At 36.5% G+C, this 24809-nt stretch overlaps 1 protein-coding gene across 14 annotated transcripts in view; it reads right to left on the reverse strand.

Annotated features, from left to right (window-relative positions):
• The window catches only part of PTPRM (protein tyrosine phosphatase receptor type M), a 442640-nt gene that overhangs the window by 63684 nt on the left and 354147 nt on the right, over window positions 1-24809 (reverse strand). For 12 of the 14 annotated variants that reach the window (XM_085573754.1, XM_021525191.4, XM_077784280.2 and 9 more), the window contains one exon: window positions 22573-22760. In XM_085573754.1, the coding sequence (XP_085429880.1) occupies window positions 22573-22760 (188 nt within the window). Of the gene's footprint in view, window positions 1-22572; window positions 22761-23519; window positions 23532-24809 lie in introns of all 14 variants that reach the window. The other 2 variants (XM_021525187.4, XM_021525180.4) reach the window with 1 other exon arrangement.

Consider the following 24809-nt stretch of genomic DNA (forward strand, 5'->3'; position numbering starts at 1 on the left):
TTATTTTTGAATTTTTATCAATAAATTAGTGAATGAAATAAAACATATCACACAGGGAAAATAACACATAATTTATGTATATCTATTTTTCTTTTTAATTCATTTTGGGATACACACTGGTATTGCAGTGAGAGAAGTACAGCAAAGATATTTGAAGGAAGAGGTATTACAGTGCAAAAGCATTAAAAAACCCAGTTATTGTAAAAGACAGCTGGAGTGTCATTTCCTAAATTCCCCGTGTGCTGCCATTACACAAACTGCAACAGAATGATAATCCACAATGTATTGTAAGGAGAAATCTCATTTGTCCCACAAGTAAAGAACAGAGCAGATATTTCATAACAGATGATCTGTCAAGATCTTTCCTTACTTGTGAGAAATACACGTTTCATTACAGAAAATTTTTAAATCTCTTTTCTGACATATAACTCTCCAGGGATGCTGCTGTACATCGGCCCACACATTATCTTTATGGCTATTCATTCTAATTCATCCTTATAAATTTCTTAAAACTGTGGACTGTTAGGAAGAAATATGGCCCCCAAACACTCCCACCAAATGCTTGGCAAGGGCAATGGAGAACCGAAAAGGAGTATAGGACATTTCTCAAATAATTTAAAATAAGTATTTCTTCAACTCAAAATCCCACAGAACCCTGACTACCCAGCCTTCGTGATCTTTTTAAAAAATGAAATGCTCTTTCAGCCAGCTGTTGTTACAGCAGGCATTTCAGTATGCATGTCAACTGTCATTCTGCTAGTGGAAAATATTACAATAATTAGGATAAAAACACTTTCTGAAGAAAAATTAATTACAGAGATTTGCTTTATATGCAGCATGAAAACTGGTCAGTGATGCAGCAGTAGGATCATCTTAGGAGGAATGTGATACTTTTGCGTGCTTTAACTCAACACTGTAGTGGTTTCCATTAAAAATTAAGTATTTGCCAAGGGCTAATTCACTGTGACCCTGACTAGAAAAATAACTGCAATATTTCAAATGAGAGGGGGAGAAAACATTGCAAATACAGATTTTTTTAGATTATTCCCTTTCCTAATTTAAAATTCATAAGGCAAAAATAAAAAAAAAGTGGAAAGCACCTATATGAAAGTACAGTTTGAAGAGGCTGGTATGTAGAGAACAGGTGAGATCTTCAGAATCAAATGTGTATCTCTGTTGATTGTCATCTTTGCCAACACACTTTCTATCCCAGATTTCATGCTTCCAGATAAAAATACTTAAAAAAATACATATTTTTAAGTGTTTTAAGGTGTAAAAATGTGAAGTGTGGAATTACGATTTTATTACTAGTCAAAAATGAAGCAGCAACTTTTCAAAAAAATATTTCATAGTTGCTAGGTGACAACAGAGTACTCTCTTATGATGTTACTTACAAAATGCAAACTCTTATGTAAAGAAATGAGAAGTTAAGGATATCATAAATCTCTCTCTGCCTACTTAATAAGCAAGAATATTATTTTTAGGTACAAAGAAATGTTATTGCACTTTGTAACAGTCTTAAGTTTGACCTGTGGATTTGTTTTTAAATGTATCAGTCTTTATCGATTCTTATTTTCTCAACTGCCTCTGAGTTTCTTCACTGGTAACATAAATTTCCCATTGCCATTTCTAAATAACCAGATTATAATGTATTTTAACAACACTGGTAATTTGATGCATCCAGTTACAAATAGCTCTGGATTTGTTTTTAAGTTACATGCCGAGAGTTATGTACAATGTCTGCTTTAAGCCAGACCAGACAACTAACAGTAATCCTAATGGAGGTCCTTGTCTAAACTCTATTAGCTAGAGAAGAAATTTACATTTCTAAAATAGCCCTTTGAGTTGCACCTAAATTAGATGCCTAAAATGCCCTGAATTTGATAATGAAGATTCATTGCTAGTTCAACACCAAAGTTGTATCCATTTTATATGTGGAGATTACAGATGGGGAAAAATGCATCCATTAAAGTCTGAATAAAGATCCTAGGGTCACATTAGACTCTTTGTATTTACAAACCCTGGTAAATACACATTTAAGCAAGTCCATAAATGTTTGGAAGAGAAGAGTCTTCAGGCTCATTTAATGAACACTGCAAGATTTGTCAGTGCAGTAAATCAGTCACTTCATTGGATTTTCAGTATTCAGAATCCGCTAAATATCTGGCATATTAGGATGTTCTTGTGACTTAACAACATTAACTCTTGTTTTTTTTAAACAGACAATTGAAATAATCAAGTTCTGTTTGTTGGTAACTCAGTATTTAGATTATTAAGGAATTAAAAAAGGATGACTGAAAGTTATGTTAAAAGAAATCTGCTAGTCATTTTGAGGGAAGCTTTCATCATTGAAAATGCATCATCTCTAGCTAATAGATCTCCCCAAGTGTTTGTGAGCAGTGGTAAATTATTTCACTGATGACAGCCCACAGTATGCAAGCAGCTCTTCATACTTCAGTCATTACTTTGGTCACTGAGAGCATCTGTGGATGACAGCCTGCCACTAGAGAATATATTCACCATCAGCTTTTCCTTCTCTGTCAGCTTCAATCACTGAAAATTATGTCCAGTTTTCAAATAATGGAATTTAAAAAAACATTTTACTGAGTCTGCCCTTGAAAAGTGTCTGTTGCAAGAGCCAATGTGAAAATCTATCTCATCAATGTAAACTGGCTTCAGAAGCTATAAAGCACTTACCGGTGTGTTATTGTAGCCAAAGTCTGAACACATAAGAAAAAAACCCGAAGCCCATTAAAGATGGTTACAAATATTATGTTATTGCTAAAACTCCTTTGCTGTGTTCAGATTTTTCTGGTAAAATTAGGCTGATCGTTTACGTAAGGCTTTCTTATGTGTGAGATATAAGATGCAGATCAGTTTTAAAGTCGATACAGAGTTAATAGCCTGACATACATCACCTCTCTGACATTGTTCCCAATGGTCCTTTATGTGGTTGTTCCTCCTTGAACTGATGTACCAAAACCCAAAAACACCCACTCAAGGGTTTGCATAGCCAGAGGAAGGAAACAGTCTTTTCTTTCTCAGGTGAATTTAGGTCAGTCTACATTACACATGAGAAGAAGAGTAGGAAAGCAAAAGTCCTCCTAGCCTTTTGAGACACTAAACATCATACTCACTGCCTACATTAAATGTTGAAATGGATGGGGAAGTCTTACCTCCTCCACTGACTAACTACAGCATGCCTTAACACTCAGATTTCAAAGAAAGGACTAAAACCACACAGGTAAGATAAAATCTGGTACTAATTCTATGATTGCATTGGTGTGCTCATTTTTCAGAGGGCTTGCTTGCTTTCAATCAGTGCATTTACTAATATGTTTGTATTTTTAAAATCACCAGCTTTGCTACTCCCTGGACAATTGGGCACTCTAGTCAACCTATAAAAGCACAAGAAAAACATACTAAAATGATCAAATTGCTTCAGTATTGTACTATGAATGACATAGGTACTTGCACCACTTCTCATGAGTTGCTAACTAGTTAGCTCTAGTTGACAATAGCATTGGGAAATATACATGAAATTTAGTTAACACTACAGGACAAGAGAGTAGCTCACTTGCTGGCTAGAACAGAGAAGTAACTTAAGTGAAAGTGACTTGGCAGTCACTGTAAAAATTGTGAAGGTGTTGCACACCTTCAGGAATAGCAGATTGTAAGTACCAGCCATGCTGAAGGCTGGTTTTTAGGTGCTAGAAGCATTTGAACAAAATAATCAAGAATAAGTTTTTATTTTCCTACCAAGTCCTATATTTGACTGTGTCTAGAGTTACTTGGGGAAAGAACCCAAGGGATGAAGTGACCTGAGACCAGTTAGGAGAACACATGGCATGGCTGGAACCACCACACAGACACGCCAGAATTATTTCCTGGAACGTGTCCTCTCCCATTTCCATGTGGAATGGAAGTTGTGCAATTTGTAAAACTGCACATATTGGTGGCTGAAATATTTTGTTAGCTTAGTACATTTAGTCTCCAATAACCAATTGTCATATGATCTTAAATCGTGACAAAGCTGCAAAAACAGAGTATCATAGAGTACTTCTGTAATAACTAACGAAGAACTACTTTCCATATATTTTTAACCCAATCTATCAATGAAATCTCTTGGTGTAACTTAATTTATTGCTATCTAACACTGAAGACAATACCTGAAACTCACCTGTAATATTAAACAGCAGGAATAGAAATCTTTATAGATTCTGCAGAGCAGTGTAAAGATTCACAGATTACCTAGTTTTGATAGGCTATTTCCATTTTACCTACTTAAGTTTTAAAAACTCTATTACTTTAATACCTTTAAAATTCTTTAAGACTACTGTATAAAGAAAGATTTTAGAAATATGGTGAATTAGTAAGAGGACTGCAATAGAGCACACAATTAAAATTCTAATTTAGAAACTTATTCCCTGGCATACTAGACAGCAATAACTTAACCTCATTAATCTTCCTGATTTATCTCCAGCAGAAAAATATAGTATGCTGATAGGATTTCATTATTCTTTTTTATAGAAAGGACCCTCTGGGTACAATATGAACACTTGTACTGTAACTAAAGTGCAGGATATATTATTTTTTACTTGTGTGTGTAAAGGAAAATAAAGCTGGTCTCAAGCAGTGCTTATTTCCTCTTATAAAAATGAATTTCCTGCTTTTAGAGGATTTCATGAATACTTTTTATGTACAGCATGTGGGGTTTTCTTATCTTCCCATTCCTCCCTATCTTTTTTTTTTTTTTCTTCACACAGTATATAATTAAGAGTGTGAACCTGAGCATGACTCATGACTGTAATGTCTGTAAACATAAAGTGAATGAACACAGGCTACTCTGAATACCAACCAGTTCTGTGCTTTGACAGGGAACCAGAGAAAGACTTGGACCACCACACAGGAAAAATCTATCCTCTTGTGAACAAAACTATCTGCATCATTATTCATTAACTGTGCCATCTCCTTGATTCCTCCCTATGGTGTTCCAAAGGATGTAATTACACGTTAGTTGTACACACATGAGTAAAAAATGGTGCAGAGTAGTTTATTTCTTAATGAGAAATACTACCCACCAGGACACAGGTATTTCTTCACTACAAGGAGGGTGAGGCACCTGAACAGAGAAGTTGTGGATGCCCCATCCCTTGAAGAGTTCAAGGCCAGGCTGGAAGGGGCTCTGAGAAACTAGGGAGAGATTTCCCTGTCCATGGCAGGAGGGGAGGAACAAGATGATATTTTATGTTCCCTGCAACCTAAACCGTTCTGGGATTCTATGATTTACACAAAAGAGGCACGACTCCAGGTCACATAGAGCCCACTGAATGTGTAGGCAGGATAAATTCTAAATTGACTTCTTTATGCCATCTTTGTAAGGGTAACATGTAAATACCTCAAAAGGACTTGGACAGAAAGAAAATACTCACTCTGGTTACTATGACATGGTTTGAATGAGGCCAAAAGAAAGAGGTGTCTTAAAATATTGTATGAAGGCAGATACATTAAATTTGAGCTCATGTAGGTCTCCAAGGTACCATTATAATCAGATTTTTCACCTCTTGTTTTTAATTTACAATTTATTCAGGAAATTCTTTTTTAAGTCCCTTTCTGCCAAGGAAAACATTCCTTCCACAATGATACTTAGAACTCCGAGGCACATCACTCCTAGATTTTCTTTAATGTACTCCGAATGTTATCAGGAAGATGGTTTCTAAAAACTGGTTTTATGTACCTGAGAGCTTTGAGAAAATTATTTGGAATATTTTTTGTGCAGTTTAAATTTTAATTCAACAAGCTAATAAAAGATGCAAATATTTTTTCTGAGTCTAGCCCATTTTTCCTCCTAAAGGTTAGCACTTTGATATTTGATTTACTTTACAAATAATAAAAGCTTGCCCTAGGGAATGGTTTCAAAGAGCTAATGAAATATTATTAAAGTAGAGCATAAAGATACAATGTGCTGTGAAAAAAGAAGGCAAGGATTGCACATTTTTTCTTCCTACACTAAAGAGAAGAGTTTGCAATTGGTTTAAATTTATCAAGAAAGAGAAAACAACTGGAAAAAAATAAAAAAGGAAATTAAAATGAAAAAATCTGAGTGAGACAGAGAGAGGGAGGAGAAGAAGAAAATAAAAAAAAAATCCGGCACCAAAAGAATTCAGGCACCAAAGTCTGCATTTGACTGAAGTAGTAAGCTTTGTGTTGCAGTCATTAAAATTTTCATTTCACTTGTGTTTTACATAGTGATTAATGAGAGCTATTTCACCTATTGCCTAGATATACTATGTAATGAACAAAACAAGGCTTAAGATATCCAAGAAACTTTTCTGAAGTGGAAATACGTTCCATGGGAAAATACTTATTTTCCATGGACTTGACTGATGTTGTAAGCCTGTGAAATTATTCTTTGAGCAATTATATTACTTGAAAAGAGACTATTTAATACCTGTGTACTTTTGCTTACTGAAGATTATTATTATGAGAGTGATCAACATTAAGCTGCTGGACACACACACTGATAAGAAAGACACATTTCTAGGTCCAGTGATATTTTTGTCTGATTTTATCTGAATACATCATTGTAATTGAGACAGTGCTCTGAGTTCAGAATTCATAAGAAGTGCCTGACTTTAAATTATCAGCTAACTCAGGCACAGAAAACCTGATACAATCTTCAAATCCCCTGTAAAAACAAGCTGTTTGTGATTTAGAACCATACAATTTGGAAAAACCTTCAATGTTATAGAATTCCCTGAAGCAATAGAAAACATGGAAAAACAAAACAAAAGCAAACAAATGTTGAATCTGAAAAGTGAATAAGCCCCTCCTCTATCTTCATGCAAGCTGTAATGTACACACAGCTGATCTAACCTTTCGGAAGTGATAAAGCGCCCCTCAGATTTGGCTCACTAAGTGGGCCTCAAGGGTTTCCATGAGTGTATCTCAGCTGCTCTAGTTAATATAGTTTGAATAGAAGATAAGAGAGAAACAAAGCTCACATAATAAGATTTTAATTCTGCTACAAGGCAACACTGATATCACATTTAACTACAAGATAAAAGCCAGAATACACTGGTGTGCACAGATGGAACACAAATATTTTGCACACTGTTGTTTTTCCCTATAGATAAAATAGAACTTTTCAAGGGAAGTAAGAGCAGTAGGGTATGCTAAAACAGATAAAGGTCTACTTGCAGTGCCCTTTCAAAAAAAGATCAGCACTCCACTGTGCTGGCTCATTACATTTTTTGATCTTCACAGGAAGCTTTGGTGCCTTGATGTCTGCTTTGCTTGTTTGCAAATACACTATTTGCTAGCATATATAAAGTCAATCAGTCACTCCTCTTGGCTTGACTTCTAGGCCAGCAGTTTCCTTGTTCTACAGAAAAAGATTTCCTATCTAAAAGCTAGATGTCTATTTACTGCTTTTCCTGGCTGGCATCCAGTCCCTGAGCTGATCATTTGGTACATTTTCTGCTTTGGGGAGAGCAGTGGTGGGTCACAGTAAAGCCACTGAGAACTTCCACCACAATGGGAGCTCCTGCTACTGTTCAAATATCCTGGCTCTGGGTTTGAAAGTTATGTTCCCTTTTCCCTCTGCAGGTTCTCACTCTGTAATTGCTTCCTGTCAATCATCTTCCCTTTGGACAACTTCACACTTACTGAAAAGGTGGATAAAACCTTCAAAAAAATGGTGTTGGTCCTAGATGATTTCCCATCTGTCTGAGAAACTACTCAAAGAATAATACAGAGTATTTAAGAGCCCATAAAGGTAATCAGCATAGAAACAGAAGAGGTAGTAATGGGATTGACAATGATAACAAGTGTTGCTGTCAATTGTTAACCTAATTATTTTTAGTTTGCTCACTGTACACTGACAGACAGCAGACCTTCAATACAGCCCCCAGACTACTCGTTAGAACAAACAGTGTCTGCTTAGGCACACTAATGAAGAGCTGCAGCTCACCAACCTGAATTGCCTTATTTTGATGTTTGAAATGTATATACAGCACTTCCTAATTCCAAGAGAGGTAACCCTGCAGAAATTCATCAAGCAGGCTTAAAACCAGACAGTTCATTCAAATACATAATGCATTGAATCAAGGCTACTCAAATGACCCAGGATCAGCTAATGGATAATGTGTAGTGGAAGTACTCTGTGGAAGTTAACAATGAGGGAGTGACAAAAGGGGTTGCTGTTCCTAAATGCTGTTATTTGAAGAGCAGCTCTACATCACTCATCAAACATCATGTATGTGATACTAATATTTTCTCAGTAGAAAAATACAATGCATATGTGACAGTTCCACTACAGAATGTCTTTACAGGAACTTATTGATGGACATTTAGATTGCCCAGTTCTCTTACCATATAATCAGCTATTATATTCCTGATGCTCAAGAGGGAAACTTCCAAATGACCTTTGAAACGTCTTCTGAACTTGTACTGACCTTGTGCAATACAATGGGGACCTCTGAATGTCCCAGTGCAAATATCTCATCCTTCTTATTTATCACTCACACAGCTACATTCAGAGACTATTCTGCAAGTGAAGTGAGTACTGAACTAAGTAACAGAAAATATCTATCTCCAGCAATAATGATGAAGATGGGAATTTGAGTCTCATTAGTTAGTTACTGGGCAGATGCACAACAAGAATGTCTCTTCTCCTCTAGTTTGGTGGTGTTTTAAAATTGCTATGTACAAGTAACAGCACAGTTTAGTAAATTAACAACCCAAGTGTAATACTCACAATAAAAAAGACTCCAGAAAAATAAAAAGAAAACAAAAGAAGAGAAGAAAAATAGCATTGTTTGACAGAATAGTCTTTTTATTAAAGGACATGAAGTAAAGAGAGCTAACTGAAAAGTTACCAAGTCTATGTTAACACAAATGGATTATGAGACATGAAACTTAAAGAAAAAATAAAGGGTTAGTCACAAAGAGCAAATCAGTGCAAAATATTGTTTCCATTCTGAGCCTTAAGAACAGAAGAGGAGCAATCAGAGTTCTAAACTTAGAACATACCTATGATATTATTCTGTGGATTTTTTCCTGGTGTCCAGGACTCTTCTGAACATGTCACCTAGGTACTCTTTTGTTGAGATTCTGATTTTGCTGGGTATCAAAACAATTCTTCAGTAATGAAGATTGAGGTTTAATGACTTGATGTGTAATTTTGGTTTCTGCAATCTGCTTCTTTATTTTATCTTTTGCATAAACTGAACAAAACATAGCAATTTATCAGCTATCCATGGACATTTCAAGATTTATATACATTGCAGCTTAAAATTTTATTCTACATTTCCTTTCATTAGAACATTGCACTCAAGCTAGATTCATTGAGGCTAGCCAACATTGTAATAGCTCTGTTGAATAGCAGCAGATGCCTTAATTTTCTGCATCCCTCTATAAAACAAAACTTTAAAAAAATTGAGCCTCTACATAAATATTTCCCTTAGAAGACAATACAAAGATTCCAGGCATCTGTTTCTCATTAAGCCAATTACTAATTACTAGTTGTTTAAAATAGCAACCCAGTAAAGTCCATATTTATTAGATTTATTAATAAACTCTGTGAGCCAAATTCTGCAAATGGAACAAGATAAAATGATGGAGAGTGAGCTAGACAGACAAGAGTGACCTGGTACTGAAATGTTCCAATCCTGACATTAGGTGGAATAATCAATATCCAGTCTGAACCTCTCCTGGCACCTATTTGATGCTGTTTACTTTCATCCTGTTGCTTACTACCTGGGAGAAGAGACCCACCCCCACCTGGTTACAACATCATTTCTGGTAGCTAAAGGGAGAGGTAAGGTCTTAACATGTCCCACTCTGGCTCCCTGCCTTGCCCTATGCTGACCTGAATCTTAGTTCCATAAAAATGCATTTAAAAGTATATCTGAGACAATACCTCAAAACAGTATGGTTTTGTTTTTCTTGTATTAAATACTTGAATTTGGAAGCGATCATTCTCTATAACTTCACTGTAGTCATAATAGCTGGCAACTAAACTTGCCATATCACTTAAAATACAAACACTTAATATAATATCAGATCAAACTTGAATTCTGGCATAAATCAAGTTAATTTTTTTGTTTTTCATTAGAAGATGCTGAAACTTTTCCAGGCGTGGGCAGAAACTGTGTGGTGAATGGAGTACTTCACCACTTTATGTGCATGAATTTCAGCTTAAATGTGGTGTGTATTAGTGACAATCAATATAGTACTTCCTACAGAGTACTTTTTTCCTTTTTCTTCATGAAAACAGAGAGGAAACCAATCTTTTGAGGATTTTTTTTTTTTAGTATTATTGCACTATTAAGCTTGAGCACTCCAAAACACTGCTGCTCCACACTAAAACACTCATATGGGTAGCACTATCCAAATATTTCATTACACCAAAAAAAAAAAAATCATCTTACTATTACACTCCCAGATCTGTCAGTCAGCTTTCCAGGGACTCTGGCAGAGAGTGAGTGTGAATACTGATGAAGCACAAGCAGACGTCTGTGTCAGTGTGCAGTTAGACAAAAACTTAGTCATTTCATTAATTTAGTGGCCCTTGGAAAAGGACTATTTAAAAAAAGATTCAACCTGATCCCCTAGAAGATATTTACGGCAACTCTGCCGTAGCACACTTCAGTTAAAGAAAACATACTCCTAGTTATGTCAAAATGAAAGACATAGTTCCCAACTAGACTGTCCTTCTACCTTAAATATTCAAATATCGATTAATGGCAGGAATAAAGTGTTTTTAAAAAAGGTAATAAAAAATAAGAAACACACGGTCTCAATAGCAAGAAATAAAAAGCAATCCACAAAATAGTTAAACTTCAAAGAAGCTGTAAATTCTGCACATAGCACAACTTTTCTATCTTTGTGTGCCACAGATACATGTGCTTAGTATATACCAGTAAAATAAACACAAATGCTGTGCAAAAAGCTGACAAATGGAGGGAAAATATGTCAATCTCAAACCAGATCTACAATTAAACATATAAAAAGCATGAGCAATTTATGTGATTTTCCTTGTATTCAAACAGTTTTCTATGTTCTAGCTACTGTCGCTTCTATAGACTTGATTCACAATGTAACCATCAAAACTCAAAATTCAAGCTGCTGATGTTGTAAAAGAAGAGACAATTAAAAAGTCAGTGGCAAAACTGAAATGTGTAGAAAACTACTAGGAAAGCAGCGAGATACCAAATTTTCTTAGATTTTAAATGTGTTTCCCAGTGCAAAACCGAAAGAAATGCTTTGGTGTGGTTTGGAAGCTCAACCTGTTTAACTTCAAAATTCAGATAATAGTGCCCCTTTTGCTCTCCAAAATATGAGAAAAAATGGTTTATTGCCCACACTAGGAGTTTCATTCCACTACCTCAATGTACTCTATATTATATATAATATAACTCTCTTGAAAGGGCCTAATTAATGGAAACAAGACACTTTTCAGAATAAATAGCTGCTCAGAATACAGGTTCAAGGATTAGGCTTTAGCATAGCAACTATTTGCATTTTATATAAAAGTATTTTACAAGTGAATTTGTTTTATTTTTTCTCTTTCCCTTTACAGCATCATCTCTCTGCAGCTGCAGACCCCAGCAGTTCTGCAGTCCACCAGTAAGGCAGCAGACCAGAAGAACAGCTATCAAAAGAAAAGAACTAGAAAACACTGAGGGTGCTAACTGATTAAGAAGCAATTTGTGTTCTTTATAAACTAAAGTTCTATAAAACTGACTACCACTATGGGGAAAAAAAAATTACTATTTCACATCACACCGTTTGCTGTGTATATACAGGAGCATTGATTAATTTCTTTTCCTTTTGGTGTGAGTTAACAGCCATACTGGGTCAAACCAGAGGTCCATACAACTGATTAGTTTTTCTACAACAGAACTAGTTGCAGATGTTTACAAAACAGTATGAAGAATACAGCAAATAGAATCTTTCCCTAGCACACCCTTTTAGCTTCTAGCAATCAATGGCTTTCCTGAGCAATCTCTTCCTCAGCCAGAGACTGTACACAGCCATTGTATTTAATAATGAATTTTTCTAGCCCATTTTTTAACCCATTTATAATTTTGGCTTCACAGCATCTTGAGGCAATGAGCTCCACAATGTAATTATGTGCTGTGTGAAAAATATTTCCTTTTGTTCATTCTAAACCTTCTGCTTAATAGCTTTGTTGGGTGCTCCTGATTCCCTGAATTATAAGGAATAATGAATAATTGCTGTTAGCATTGCAGAAGTAACACTGATCTCTGGAACAGCTCAGAATATCCTAAGGGGGTATTACAGCAGCCAGGAATGAGCAATATTTCACTGTCCTGGAAAGAAAGTAGAGACTTGGTACTGGACCTGATAAAGTGGCTCTGTGTCACTTTTAAGGATTTCCTTACTCACATAATCTTTACATAGTTTATTATGCCAACCTTACGGAAGCTGTGTACAATAGTGTTACACAGAGCATAAAAGCTGGAGTTGAAGTATGAGTGGGTGAATGAGCAAAACAACAAACCCAAAATGCAGAATTTTACTTCCGTTTTCTTTGTCCAGCTTGACAAGAGATACCAATGAAAAACAGAAACTGCTGCAGATAAAAAAAATCAAAGCTAAGTGAACAAAAGCTCAGCAGATATCACAGCCTAATGCAGCGGACACTGTTCTGAAATACTTTTCAAGCAAACAATACACTAAAGTGTTCTGGCAATGACTAATGGTTGACAGCACATGGAAGAGCAATACTGGGATCACAAAAGACTGACAAACTCTTGCGTGCAGACTTTCTCAAGATTAAAAAGCTTGTGTCTCAACTTGACAGACATGCTTAGATTCAGAGGACTTTGGAAGGACATGAAAAACCTAAAAAGAGCTTTGCACTACAAGCTTTTCCTCATCTATTTAAGTCTCCTCTGTTCTCTTCTAACTATTCATGTGGGGTTGGAGGTGGCTGCTTTTACTGCTATTTCCTGAGTATAGGATGCAGGATCTGACCTACCTTTCTAACATTTGTTATGTCATACTGGAAATTTGTTGTTTGGCCATCATTTTTGCTAAGGAAAAGCACAGAGATGGCTCATGTAGATATTTAGTGTAAACAACTGGAATGGTAATATTATCTCATATCAAAACTCTAAGTTCTGTGACACAACCAAGTATTTCAGCAACAAAGTCAAAGCATTCCTGTGGTCATCTCCCAGGCTAATCAGAAACTATGCTTATTTCAGGAACCAATACTGCTCTGTGTGGAAGCTTCCACTGTCCCAAAGCAAGCAGTAGGAGACATTCTATTCAGAAAGGAACCCTTTATGCATAGGACAGAGACAAAGATCAACCATTTCACAAAAAGAGCTTATGCTCCCTTTACTGCAGGCTCCCTTTGTTAGCCATAGCTATGTCTGCATCTGAACAGCCCCAGGCAATGCATCAAGGAGGGTCCTCACTTCTTTTTATTCCCTTTGGTGTGTGGCATAAGAGCGGAGATTGCCTGTCTCTTGGAGACCCAGACCTCTCTCTTGTAGATACAAAAACTTCTTTTCTGTAATATATTAAGAACAGTTATTATAGCACAGGCAAACACCTTAAAGCTAGATGAGTAATAACTGAGCTCAGCTGATTTTAACAGAAACATGTGCCATTTATTTTTAACACAGACCAAAGCAGAGCACTGCCAGTCATGAATCTTTTTAAGATCTTAAGGGGAAGAAACTGCACCATTTCTGTGGATGGATATTCAAGCTTCTTCACCATTATATGAGCATGTCTATGGTGTCCCTTGTGTGGCTTCCACTTGCAAACTGTAAAATTTGAAACAGGAAAGAAGGTATATTCAAAGCAACTTCAAAACAGTCCCTTAAATCCCTTTAAAACCAGCTGAATTTAAACAGGTACTTAAGGTCTTCCCTGTTTTGGCTTCCAAATCATGCTGTAGACCTAAACCTTTCAGCTTTTGTGTGTGGATTTATGTTGAATGACTTGGACCTGCTGTTTCTGTCCTGTGAAGAAGTGTCAATATTATGAATTGTTATCAGTCTTAAACTGAACTGCAAACCCAGTAACTCCAATAATTTTACATGGTTGACGCTGCCATAATGTCACTTCTGAAATAGTGACTCTCACTGACAGTATTTCATAAGTCCCCAGAGCCAGCCTGCTTTTCCTTCTGCTCACCTCCTGGGCTGCTTTGTTTCCATGGGTACTCTGGGCTTCCCATCAGCTTTGCCCTGCATTTTCTGCCCATTGTTACTCTGCTAATCTTTGCCTGACCAAGGTGCCTGCATCCTCTCACAGCTGTTTAGCAGGCCACATCCCCCCACCTCTGAAATGACTTGCTGTGCACCCAGGAGACATCACTGTTAATTAATAAGATAGATGCAGAGCCAAGCAGCTCAGAAAACAGCTCGGCCCCACAACAGTGCAGGCAGGGGCATCACAGAGACCTGGTGTGATGGGTAAACCAGGGGAGCAGCTATCACACAGAGACAGAGGCAATGGCAGGAAACCAGCAAGAGTGAATGGAAGCTTGCCAACCCCCTTGTCTGCCCAATTATGACCTGGCAGATTTCCAGTGGACTTAACACTTCCCACAGACTCTTTTGGGCCCATCAAATCAGTATGTTGTAACAAGAAAAAAAATAAACAAAAAACAAACCAAAAAACAAACAACAACCACCCCAAAAAAACCAACAAAAACAAAAACAAAAAAACCCACCCCAAAACAAACAAACAAAAAATTCCTGCTAGAAAATGAAAATGATGATCCATTGACATGGATCAATGTTCCATTGACAGGACAATCACTAAAGCACTATAGGAAACATGAAAGAAGAAGTCTTGTATTCCAATTAGAAAATGTCTTAAAAGATACTCTGAGCCACAGGCTACATAAAAATACAAGTTTTCATTTCCTGAAAAATTTGTAAGGCTACCTTAACTTATCTAAAAGAAATGCATTATAGAAAATATTGCATATTTTACATAGGTTGTAGATAAACTGATGCTAAATGAAAACCCCAATAGCTAAATTATGCTAATTTGATTTGAAAAGTGTTCCTCTCACTTTACAAATAGCTAGCAATAATGCTCTTGTCATGAGACCAGCAATGGACTGAAATGCCTAATTATTTGTAGTGAATAAATGCAATCTGTAGAAAACACATAGTGTATATATAATTAATAGATTATAATTGCATTTAACATCATCTGCATAATTTAAAATGGAATAACTACATGACTGATTTTTTATGTCTTTTTAAAGGGTACTAATAAAATATGAAGAAGGTAAGAAGGCTTATATGAGTAATGAATAATATCTTAAACATTAAAGCACAATATATTATTCTGTGCACATAAATAGGACCAATTCATTTTTGCAGGTGCAATGGGAAAAGTATGGTGCATCAGCACTTTTCCAAAGTAAATAATATGTTAACTGAAGAAGGGATTACAGATTCTGATCAAATATTCAATGTCTTACTTGAATAATTAATAAGTCAGGCTGGTGCAAATATGCAGCAAATGGCCTGCAACATTTCAAAAACTTTTCTTTGTTTCTAATCATACTTGTCACTAGCATTTAGAATGTTTAACCTATCACCTTATTGTTGTGAGCACTAAAGCCATTCTTTCAGATTTCCCTGTGGAAATCCACACTATGACTGAAACGACGTTCAGTGGCCTCATTTAGTTTCCTACTGTCGTGTTCAATAGCCCATAACAATACATAGATTGGCTAAATCTGAAATTAAACCCTGATTTCAATAGGTAAGGAGAGAGCATAAATTTGATACTAGCAAAAGCACAGTAGAAAGATCAGTTGGCAAAAATGACTTCACTAATGGACAGTCAGAGTAAAATACACTGAGAAGTCTGCTTAGTGCAGGTTGACGTTTTCTCAACCTGTGGCTGCCAAAAGGGATGAAGACAAGACAGGCAGGAGAATAATGTTCAACAGATTTCACATGCTAAAGTAGTGGAATGATGTGTGTTTGTTAATAAGAATATACTTCTCAAACATGCAGGAAGAAAGAAGGATGATGGAAAAGATGAATTATTTCCATTAATATTATATAACTCCTCTGTTAATTACTTGGACTTATCACATGTGGATACAGGATTTTCAACTATCTGCTCAGTACTAAGTTGACAATAACCAGTGAAACTTTGAAATAATTTCTTTTATTGCTCCAAGTTTACATGGCACACACCCACAAATCTTTCCAGAATAAACTGAGAAAGATTTTGCAATGTCTTCAGAGAATAAAAGATCCTAATGATGGAGTCATAGGTCAGTAAAAAGGGGAGAAAGATTAAAACCAGTTTTGAAAGACTGCTGTGATGGCTGGACTCAAGATGGGAAAAAAAACCCCACAACTTCCTAAAGCAAATTGAAACTTTATTACCATGGGATAATGAAGAGCCAGAGGCACATCCACAATCCTGCATGCAACAGTTAAAATTACCCATTTAAAATGGGTAATGCAGACTCACTCATTAAAGATCAGGAATAATATCAGACATGCTTATCATGCTTTAAATTCGCTTTAGATTTTCAGTCCTTCTATGCTGAGATGCAAAACAAATGTCTACTAAATATCTGATCATGGAAAAGACTTCCAGGGCATCTTCGGGACCAAGAAAAATGACATGTTACAGAACATTTTGTCTTGCTGACATATTTTGTACTCATTCATATGTTTGCCTCAGCATGAACCAGGACTACCAGACACAGTAGAAGCAGTGAATGATTGAAATAGCTGCCAGAGTTTTTACATAAGAACAACCTGCACTTGTTTATCCATTCAATCGATCAGCTTAAGAATCTATATGTCATCACTTCTGAGTGGACCAACATTTTTGAGTGGATCGATACCACCAGTCTCTGGTTTAACTGTTCAGAGAGATACAACGGTTATCAAAGATGCACCTCAAAGCTACCAGGTTTTCCTTAAAACACGGTCTAAACTTTACATACAAGACTAAGTCTGGCAGAGTTTCATGAAGAAAAACATTTGGCTGAATTAGGTATTCTTGTTCTTGTTAAGTGTCTTTGCTGCCTGAGATCACACACAGTTCAGACTGTTTAGGCTGCTGAGAAGAAGAAAACAAGAGGTCCATACCCAAGTAAATCACAGACTGATCAGTACCAAAAATAGCTGAATCACAGCATAAGCAAACAGCTGCCTACACCCCACTGAGAGTAATCCTAAGGCTGCTGGAAGTGTTCCTCTCCATACACCTCTGCAATTTTATTATTCAAACAGATATAAGCACAAAGCCTTTCTAATGAAGCCATGACCTGCCTAAATCTATTTTCTGTGATAAGAATAAATTCTAATTAAACCTGCTTAAACAAAACAAATTAGAGAGCTGTTTCTGCATATACATGCACTTTCATTTAAATTGGAGGAGAATGCATTTAGGAAGATGGGAAACTGTGTGATTTAGAAAGTTGTGGGACATCTTGATCACTGGGCAGTTAACCACTCTGACATAAGGCAGTGTCATGTGAATGGTATTAAGCACTATGACAGCACTTCTCATCCATGTGAAATCTGTTAAGAAAAGAAATTTAGTGTGATAAAGGATAGGTTGAATTGCATAATAAAGGATAGATAGAATTGCATAAAACTGACAAGAACAGGCATTCAGCAAACTAAATGTCCTTCCTCTGAACGGAAAAAAATCCCAAACTACCATGCAGTTAAAATTGTTGACAACTGATTATTGGTGATCAAGAACTGGAAGGCACCCATTCTTCTACAAGACTTAAATGGATATTGCATGCACTGGAAAGCTGTCACTACTAACATAGGCTATTCACCAATGAATGTCATTTCAAGTTTGGGATTACTTTATTTCAACAATTTGCTATTGATCTGGAGTACATTAGGATTTACAAACCAAAACATAGTTTGCAGATAAGGCAGTTGCTCATTTTTACTACTTCTTTCAGCCTCCCTATATATGACCTCCACAGTACCAAGTTTTTCCAGTACTCAACTGTCTGGGATAATCCCAGCCAGGAAAAAATGACCTGGTATTGTTGGAAGGCTTCTGGAAATCCCACAGCAGTGTGAAGAAAGTGGTTATGTGTGAAAAAAGTTCTTTTACAATGGAGGAGTACCTGCCTTATGTAAAGGACCTCTGCACCCCATTTGCTGGGGTCATCCCTTGTTGTGTATGAGAAAAGTTATATAGTAATATATGGCTTAACCATACCACAACAACTTTCCAGTATTAAAGATTAACTATTAAACTGGGCATTCTGTGATTGTTCTGAGCTCCATCTGAACAGATGAAACTTGAAAAAAAAATAATAGTGATCTCTTTGGATGAATCTTTCTAACAGTTTTTCATGACATTTTCACTGGACAACTTCACACTATTTCACTTCTATCTCTATCTCTGTTATGTTTATAATCCCTAATGAGTTTTCCTCTGTAATACAAAAGCAGAAAGAAACAGTTACCTGCTCCTGGTTCTTGAAGACACGGATGCTGTCCTTCCTGTATTTACACTGTGAATTAATGCCCCCATCCTCACCCAGTGTTCCAGAATCTTTCTGTTTTCTGTGTAACTTTTGTCTTGTGGGATAGAAAATAACCTGCACCAATTATGGTACTGACTGTGTCAGCTGATATTGCAAAATATCAAATAAAATCAGAATAAAAGGTGTGATAAAAATGTACAAGTTGGCAGTGAGAAGGATTAGCTGGAGTCACAAGGAACATGCAGGGAAAAATAGGGCTAGCTGGGTCCTACAATAGCTATAATAACTTAACATTAGAAAGATACTCAATTTTCCTACTATTTTCAAGATTTCAGAACAGGGCCCCAGAAGCACAAGTCTTAAAAGTGTCACGTGGCAACAAATTTTTCTTCCAGCTGGGACCAAAGAGAAAGAAAAGATGCGACTGGAGACTGGATTTGAGTGACAGGATTCTAGTCTGTTATGGCTTTGCATGACAGCAGAAAATGGAAATTATGACAGACTTCTTTCAAAGTCAGACATTATTCTAAGAGTGGTTTGGAGAAAAAAAATGTCAAAGTGGGCACCTATGGGGCAAACATCCTCCATGAAAAATTTCCTGCTTGTCTGCAATATTTTCTGCCTCCCCAAACAAGGATCTGTATTTCTACTGGTTTTAGAGAGTTTTCCCTCTATTTTATTTCTTAAAATAATTTTGTACTTATCTCAGATATTCCACAGGCCAATAAAATATTTTCAGTGAGTTTGGTTTTACTGATTACCACATCTACCTTAGAGTATCTACATTAGCATACCTTCTGAAGTTCCATTTAAATGAATACATGCTATTAAGACAGAATTTCTTTCATACCCCCAATTATTTTCAACACTCATCTCCAACTTCTCTTTAAATTATCCATCTTTTTATTATATTTTAAATACTATTTTTAAATCCTTTACCAATCTCTAACAGGTACTCAGAAGTGCTAAACTGAAATGAATTGTTTAACACACATTAGATAATATGTTTCATGTTCCTGACCTTGACAGGCACCCTGAGCCTGTATTAATCTATTTAACTATCATAATTTAGACATTACTAAATTTACATTGGTGCAACACATCAAAATGAAGGCTATGCAGCACAGAAGAAACATATGCAGTGCAGTTTATCTTGTCAGTATATAATATTATTGTATTTTAAATAGTATTGGTTTAATGATATGAAATAATTTCCAGACTGAAACAGTTAACTGCCAGAAAACTTTGAGAAAGGATGTGTTTGACAGAAGTGGGGGAGAGGGAAGATGAGACAGATGATAGGGAGGAAAGCCTTAAAGATAAAGCTACATGGAGGAACTTTTTTTTAAATTCTGTTATTGACACAGTCCTGTTAGTGACAGTAAGTGAGGCTGATCTGAGCAGGACACCTTTTGCAAATCTTGGCTTTTCAAAGGAACCTCTGGTTTTGAGATAATGGATGCTCAGAACTCCCTGTCATGGAACATAATGTGAAATTGATTTTTCAAGGCTTTATCTACACAAAGTTGCACTGGTTTAATTAAAGGTGTGTTTTCAAATCGATTTTGTTAAACCAGTCTAAGCTCCAGTGCAGACACTCTGAAATTGATTTGGAACTGTCTTATGTCAACTAACCTTAATTTGGCAAAGAACCACTTTACACTGAGTAGTCACCAATTTAAGTTGATCAAAAACAGGATTAAAAATAAAACTTATCTGAAATTGTAAGGCCTTAATGAATTTATCTGTTTCTGCCCTAGCTATGCCTAACCATGCTGACCTCCAGTAGCCTAATTGATCTGTTTAGGAAGCAGATGAACTCGTTACTTGGATTTATGGCCCTTTGACGATGGATGTTTTTGAGAAAGGATAGCCTGTGAAAGTACTGAGTCTAAAACCAAAAGGTGACATATATAAGGAGGAAGACTTGATGAATTGAGGAAACCACTTTTCCCTTTTCTAGTTACTTTGTTTCTTTAATGCAGAAAGAAGATGAGCAAGGAGGCTCCTTCATGACCAGTAAAAGCTCTCCCATGTTGTAGTACTCGGGAACAGATTGAATAATCCACAATCAGTGTAGGGGTACTTGGGAAATCAGGCCAATGATATCCTGTCAGTCTAACATCTAACACCACTGGAACCAAGTGAAAACTTCTCCTTTCTTAAGGGTCTGGCAGGGGATAGAAAGGATTTTTAAGATCCACTGCAGACTAGCTAGGTGGAAATTTCCCTGAGTTTCAGGATTTCTGCGCAATCCCGATGGTTTGCACTCCACTAGGCTACAAATGAAGGTCTGCACTTAAGTCCACAGCTTACAGAAATGCATTCATGTGATTTCCACACCCAAGAAGCAGATGGGAAAGCAGCAGTGAAGTTGCCAGTGGTGTGGCCCTAAGGACATGTCTGCCTGTTCTCTGGTTCTACAGACAGGCACAACATCGGTCTCTCCAGCCAAGAGCAAGGGCCTGATCCTGCTTGTGGGAACAGGAGCCTTCTCCCAAGAGAACAACAGGTAAAATCCTGCAAAACAGGGTGTTCCTGCAAGTCCCAGAGCTATAGACACTCAGTATCCCAAGTTGGTAAATCCTAATGCAGAGCTGAGCAGTGACCAAGGAAGCACCAGCCTGCCATTGCTCAAAGATGATTCTTCAACGTTTATCCTTTGTGTCAGTTATGCTACACCAAAAACATCTGCATGGCACCAACAGGACATAAAATTACATATATGTGCTTAGATGGTAAACTATAGCCCAAATTATTGAGAATAGTGACCATAATTATTAAGTTTTATTTTAAAGCACTTAAAACTATGCATGACAGCAAGTGCTCTGCATCCTTGCACTCCTCTGAAGAGCTCCTAATGGGCAGTGTGCTACTTTACTTTCTGTTCTGTTCCATAGATTTATTTTCACAGTGAATCCTGTGTGAATTTCCCCTGAATCAAATGCTTTCCCTGGTGAGACTATATAATCCTGCTGTCTTGTTAGAGCAAAAACCATCTATGAGACACTTCATTCAAAACAAATCCCCTGTCAAACTATTTCTTCCTTTTCATTTGGATGTTTATCCTTCTGATAATACATAAGGAAGAAATTCTTTTGTTGCCTAGTTCAAATTTGTAAAGACGACAGTATCAGTCTGACAGAAATGTAAACAAAGAGATTTGCAACCTTTGCAGTGCTAAAATATATTGGGCAGACATTCACTGCATATGTAAGAAAAACAGCATTACTGCAGTTCAATGGAAAAAACCCTCAAATATATGGCTAGTTATAGTTCATTCTGATTACAACAGTTTCCATATATAAAGATGAGTTTTTCAGTTCCAGCTTTACTATTTTAAATCCTCCTTCCCTGCCACTATTAACAAACTGCACCCAGATGTATTGCATCTACTGGCATTAGTCATGACTACACCTACTGTCTGTAATGGGATGACATTCATCAGCTTGGTAGGCTGAAAATTAAGTGATTTTCCTGGAAATTGTTTCTCAGCAGAATAATTTGATCCACTGTAGTTAAAAAGCCATGCCATTGGCTGCACTACAAATTCCATTTTACGGTCTTGATTTTATTTTATTTTTTTTTTAATAAATTAATTGTAGTTTTCCTCTAGGCATAATGCTGGTATGAAAGGTTTAGGCTGATGAGCAAATCTTTTCCAAACACAAGAGTTTTCAATTCCATCACTTTTAAGTAGCAGTGACATAAAAAAACCTCACAGGAACAAACTTCTTTAAGTCAGCCACACAAATTAAAGTTGACAAGTGATTAGGTCCTCCTGGGAATGAATTGTTTTCTACGTTCCAGGGGAAAAAATGTAATCTGTGACTTTGGAAGTGGCCTAAAGCATGAGTTTTGGAAATCTAATACTACAAACACCAGTTTAAACAATTATCTATTTAAGCAATTTTTCTAACGTGAAGTTGGCATGGCAAAGCGTGAAGTTCAAAAAACACCCGCTCTTGTAAAATGCAAGCAGTATTCACACTGGTAGAATCTCAGCATCAGACACATACAACCAGCAGTGCAGAAGACATAATGATCAGATCCTTAAACCTGACACTTACTTCATACTCCTCTTTAAATCCATAGCCTTCTGCACACTTCATCTGGGTGATGTGCTGCAGCAAGTCAGCTACACGGATGGCTGGATGGAGCTGTCCGGTCTGGTAGGGCACATCCACTGGATCTCGCTTCTTATAGGTATGGGATTGGACCAGGCTGCTTGTGTCACTGACCATCGTGTGGGTTTCATCTAGAAAAAGAGTATCTCATCATGTACTGGCTCATTTTCGCTTATTAGAAAAAATAGAAACTACAAAGACTTCTAGAGGAATGGCAGAATCTGACACCATCAGCATTGGTTCTGTCTGTGAAGGCTACACCAGAAGAACAGTAAATCCATGAGCAGTTTACACACGGAAATTGCAAGACTGATTGGAATGAGGCAAAGTCCATAGTTCTACAATGGAAGCATTGCAGAGCAGTCCAAACTCTAATATTGTTTGAAATGTTGCTAGCTGATTGCAAATAAATTTTAAAATAGGCATTTTGTTTTAAACTGCATAGAAGTTTCATTCTGAAACTTCAACAAGTCCATTGGAATGAAACTGGACTTGTATTTTTCATATACTACTAAAGTGCTGTATTTTACACTGCGAATTTAGAGCAAATGTTTGGAGTGAGCAAAATAAAAAGATGCACAAAATGGCTTATGGTTTCATCAAGCTAGGACTGCAATGGAAATGTAGATCTGAAAACGACACTTGGAGACAAACTACAAGAGGACGAATGCAAAGGATCATCTGGTAGGGAGAAAGCTCTTGACTGACTGCTGAACATGCTTTAGGACCATGGTGTATCATGAGCCACCACATTAGGCATGGAATGTTATATGTCAGCTAACATGCAAGCCAACAAACAGGAGACCCCCGTGGGCTGGTTAAAATTTTTATGAGACACATACTTCTCCCAACCCTCCACATCTCTTCCATGGGGCAAATGGGCAACTTACCATTGATTGGCACTTTTAAGAAGATACATATCAGGAGAAAAAAAGAGGAGGAGAAAAAGGAAACAGGGCATAAGCAACAGTACTACATTAATAATTACAGGTAATTTTATGTTTTTAATTTAGTCTTTACAGAATGATTCCCTAAATGAGTCAGATTCTGATCTCAGTTTCACAGTAGGAATTAGATTTACTAAAACCAAGCTATCATACTGTGAGTCAATTCACACAGATGGAACTGAGATCAAAACCTCTACTTAGAAGTAAATAGATGTGAAACTGCACTCTCTACGTAAGGAGGCAATATGACTTGCTTCCTGTGTAGATGGATTTCTAAAAATTTATTCTGACTTGACAAGAGAAAAAACCCACCCCAAATTCTAAGGTTCAAGAATCATCACAAATATTTTATTTGTTTACTCAAATAACAATTTTATGTATCTGAAAGTTTTTTAATTTTAACCAAAATTGTTAATATGGTGCTTTGATTTATTCAAGCTATTCCTGAGTGAACATTTAAAAAAAACCTACTAAATCTGTATCATATTTATAAAATAAGGCATTTATTAAAAAATATTACTTTTTAAAATAAGCCATATGAAAGGGAAGCATTAAAATAATATTTCCACATTCATAAGTTAAATGTATTATGGCAGCAAGTTCCAGAAATACTCTGTATGAAAAGGTCCCAGATTCTCATGTACACACCAAAAATATTAAAACACCTTGTTAAAGGTGAGATTCTGGTCTTAGTGGTACTACTAAAAATTGATATTAAAACCAGAAAGCTCAATGAATAATATTTCAAAGATGTTTTGAGGCCCTCTCAATTCCCACTAAGACAAATGAAACCTGGTCCTTACTAAGCATACTGTCAACATGAACTGTGCATTGACACCTAAATCAAAAACAGCAGAGATAAATGTATGGTTATGAGTATGGCCATTTCCCTCCTTTTCCTGTCAGTTTGCTAATGTGGTCTAATGCAGAGGAAAGGGATTAATCTTTTAGTAATAAAATTTTACAACGTCTGTCTGATGTAGAATAAAATTGTACTGCAAAGCACCTCAGGATGCATGGCATGAAGCGTGGTATACAAGTGTAGGTACAGTATGTTGCTGCTGAAATGGCACCTGAAAACTACAAGGTGGCTAAGACACAAAAGACAAAAAAAAGTGTAGAAAGTTGATAATGATTTTTTTGGCTGCTTATTTCAATTTTAGAAACAGGTTAGAAAATGTGTTTTTGGTTTTTTTTTTTCCTTTTTTGCAAACTGCAGAATTCTTTGCAACG

The sequence above is a fragment of the Lonchura striata genome, chromosome 2 (assembly GCF_050655825.1).
Source record: "Lonchura striata isolate lonStrDom1 chromosome 2, ASM5065582v1, whole genome shotgun sequence".
NCBI lineage: Eukaryota > Metazoa > Chordata > Aves > Passeriformes > Estrildidae > Lonchura > Lonchura striata.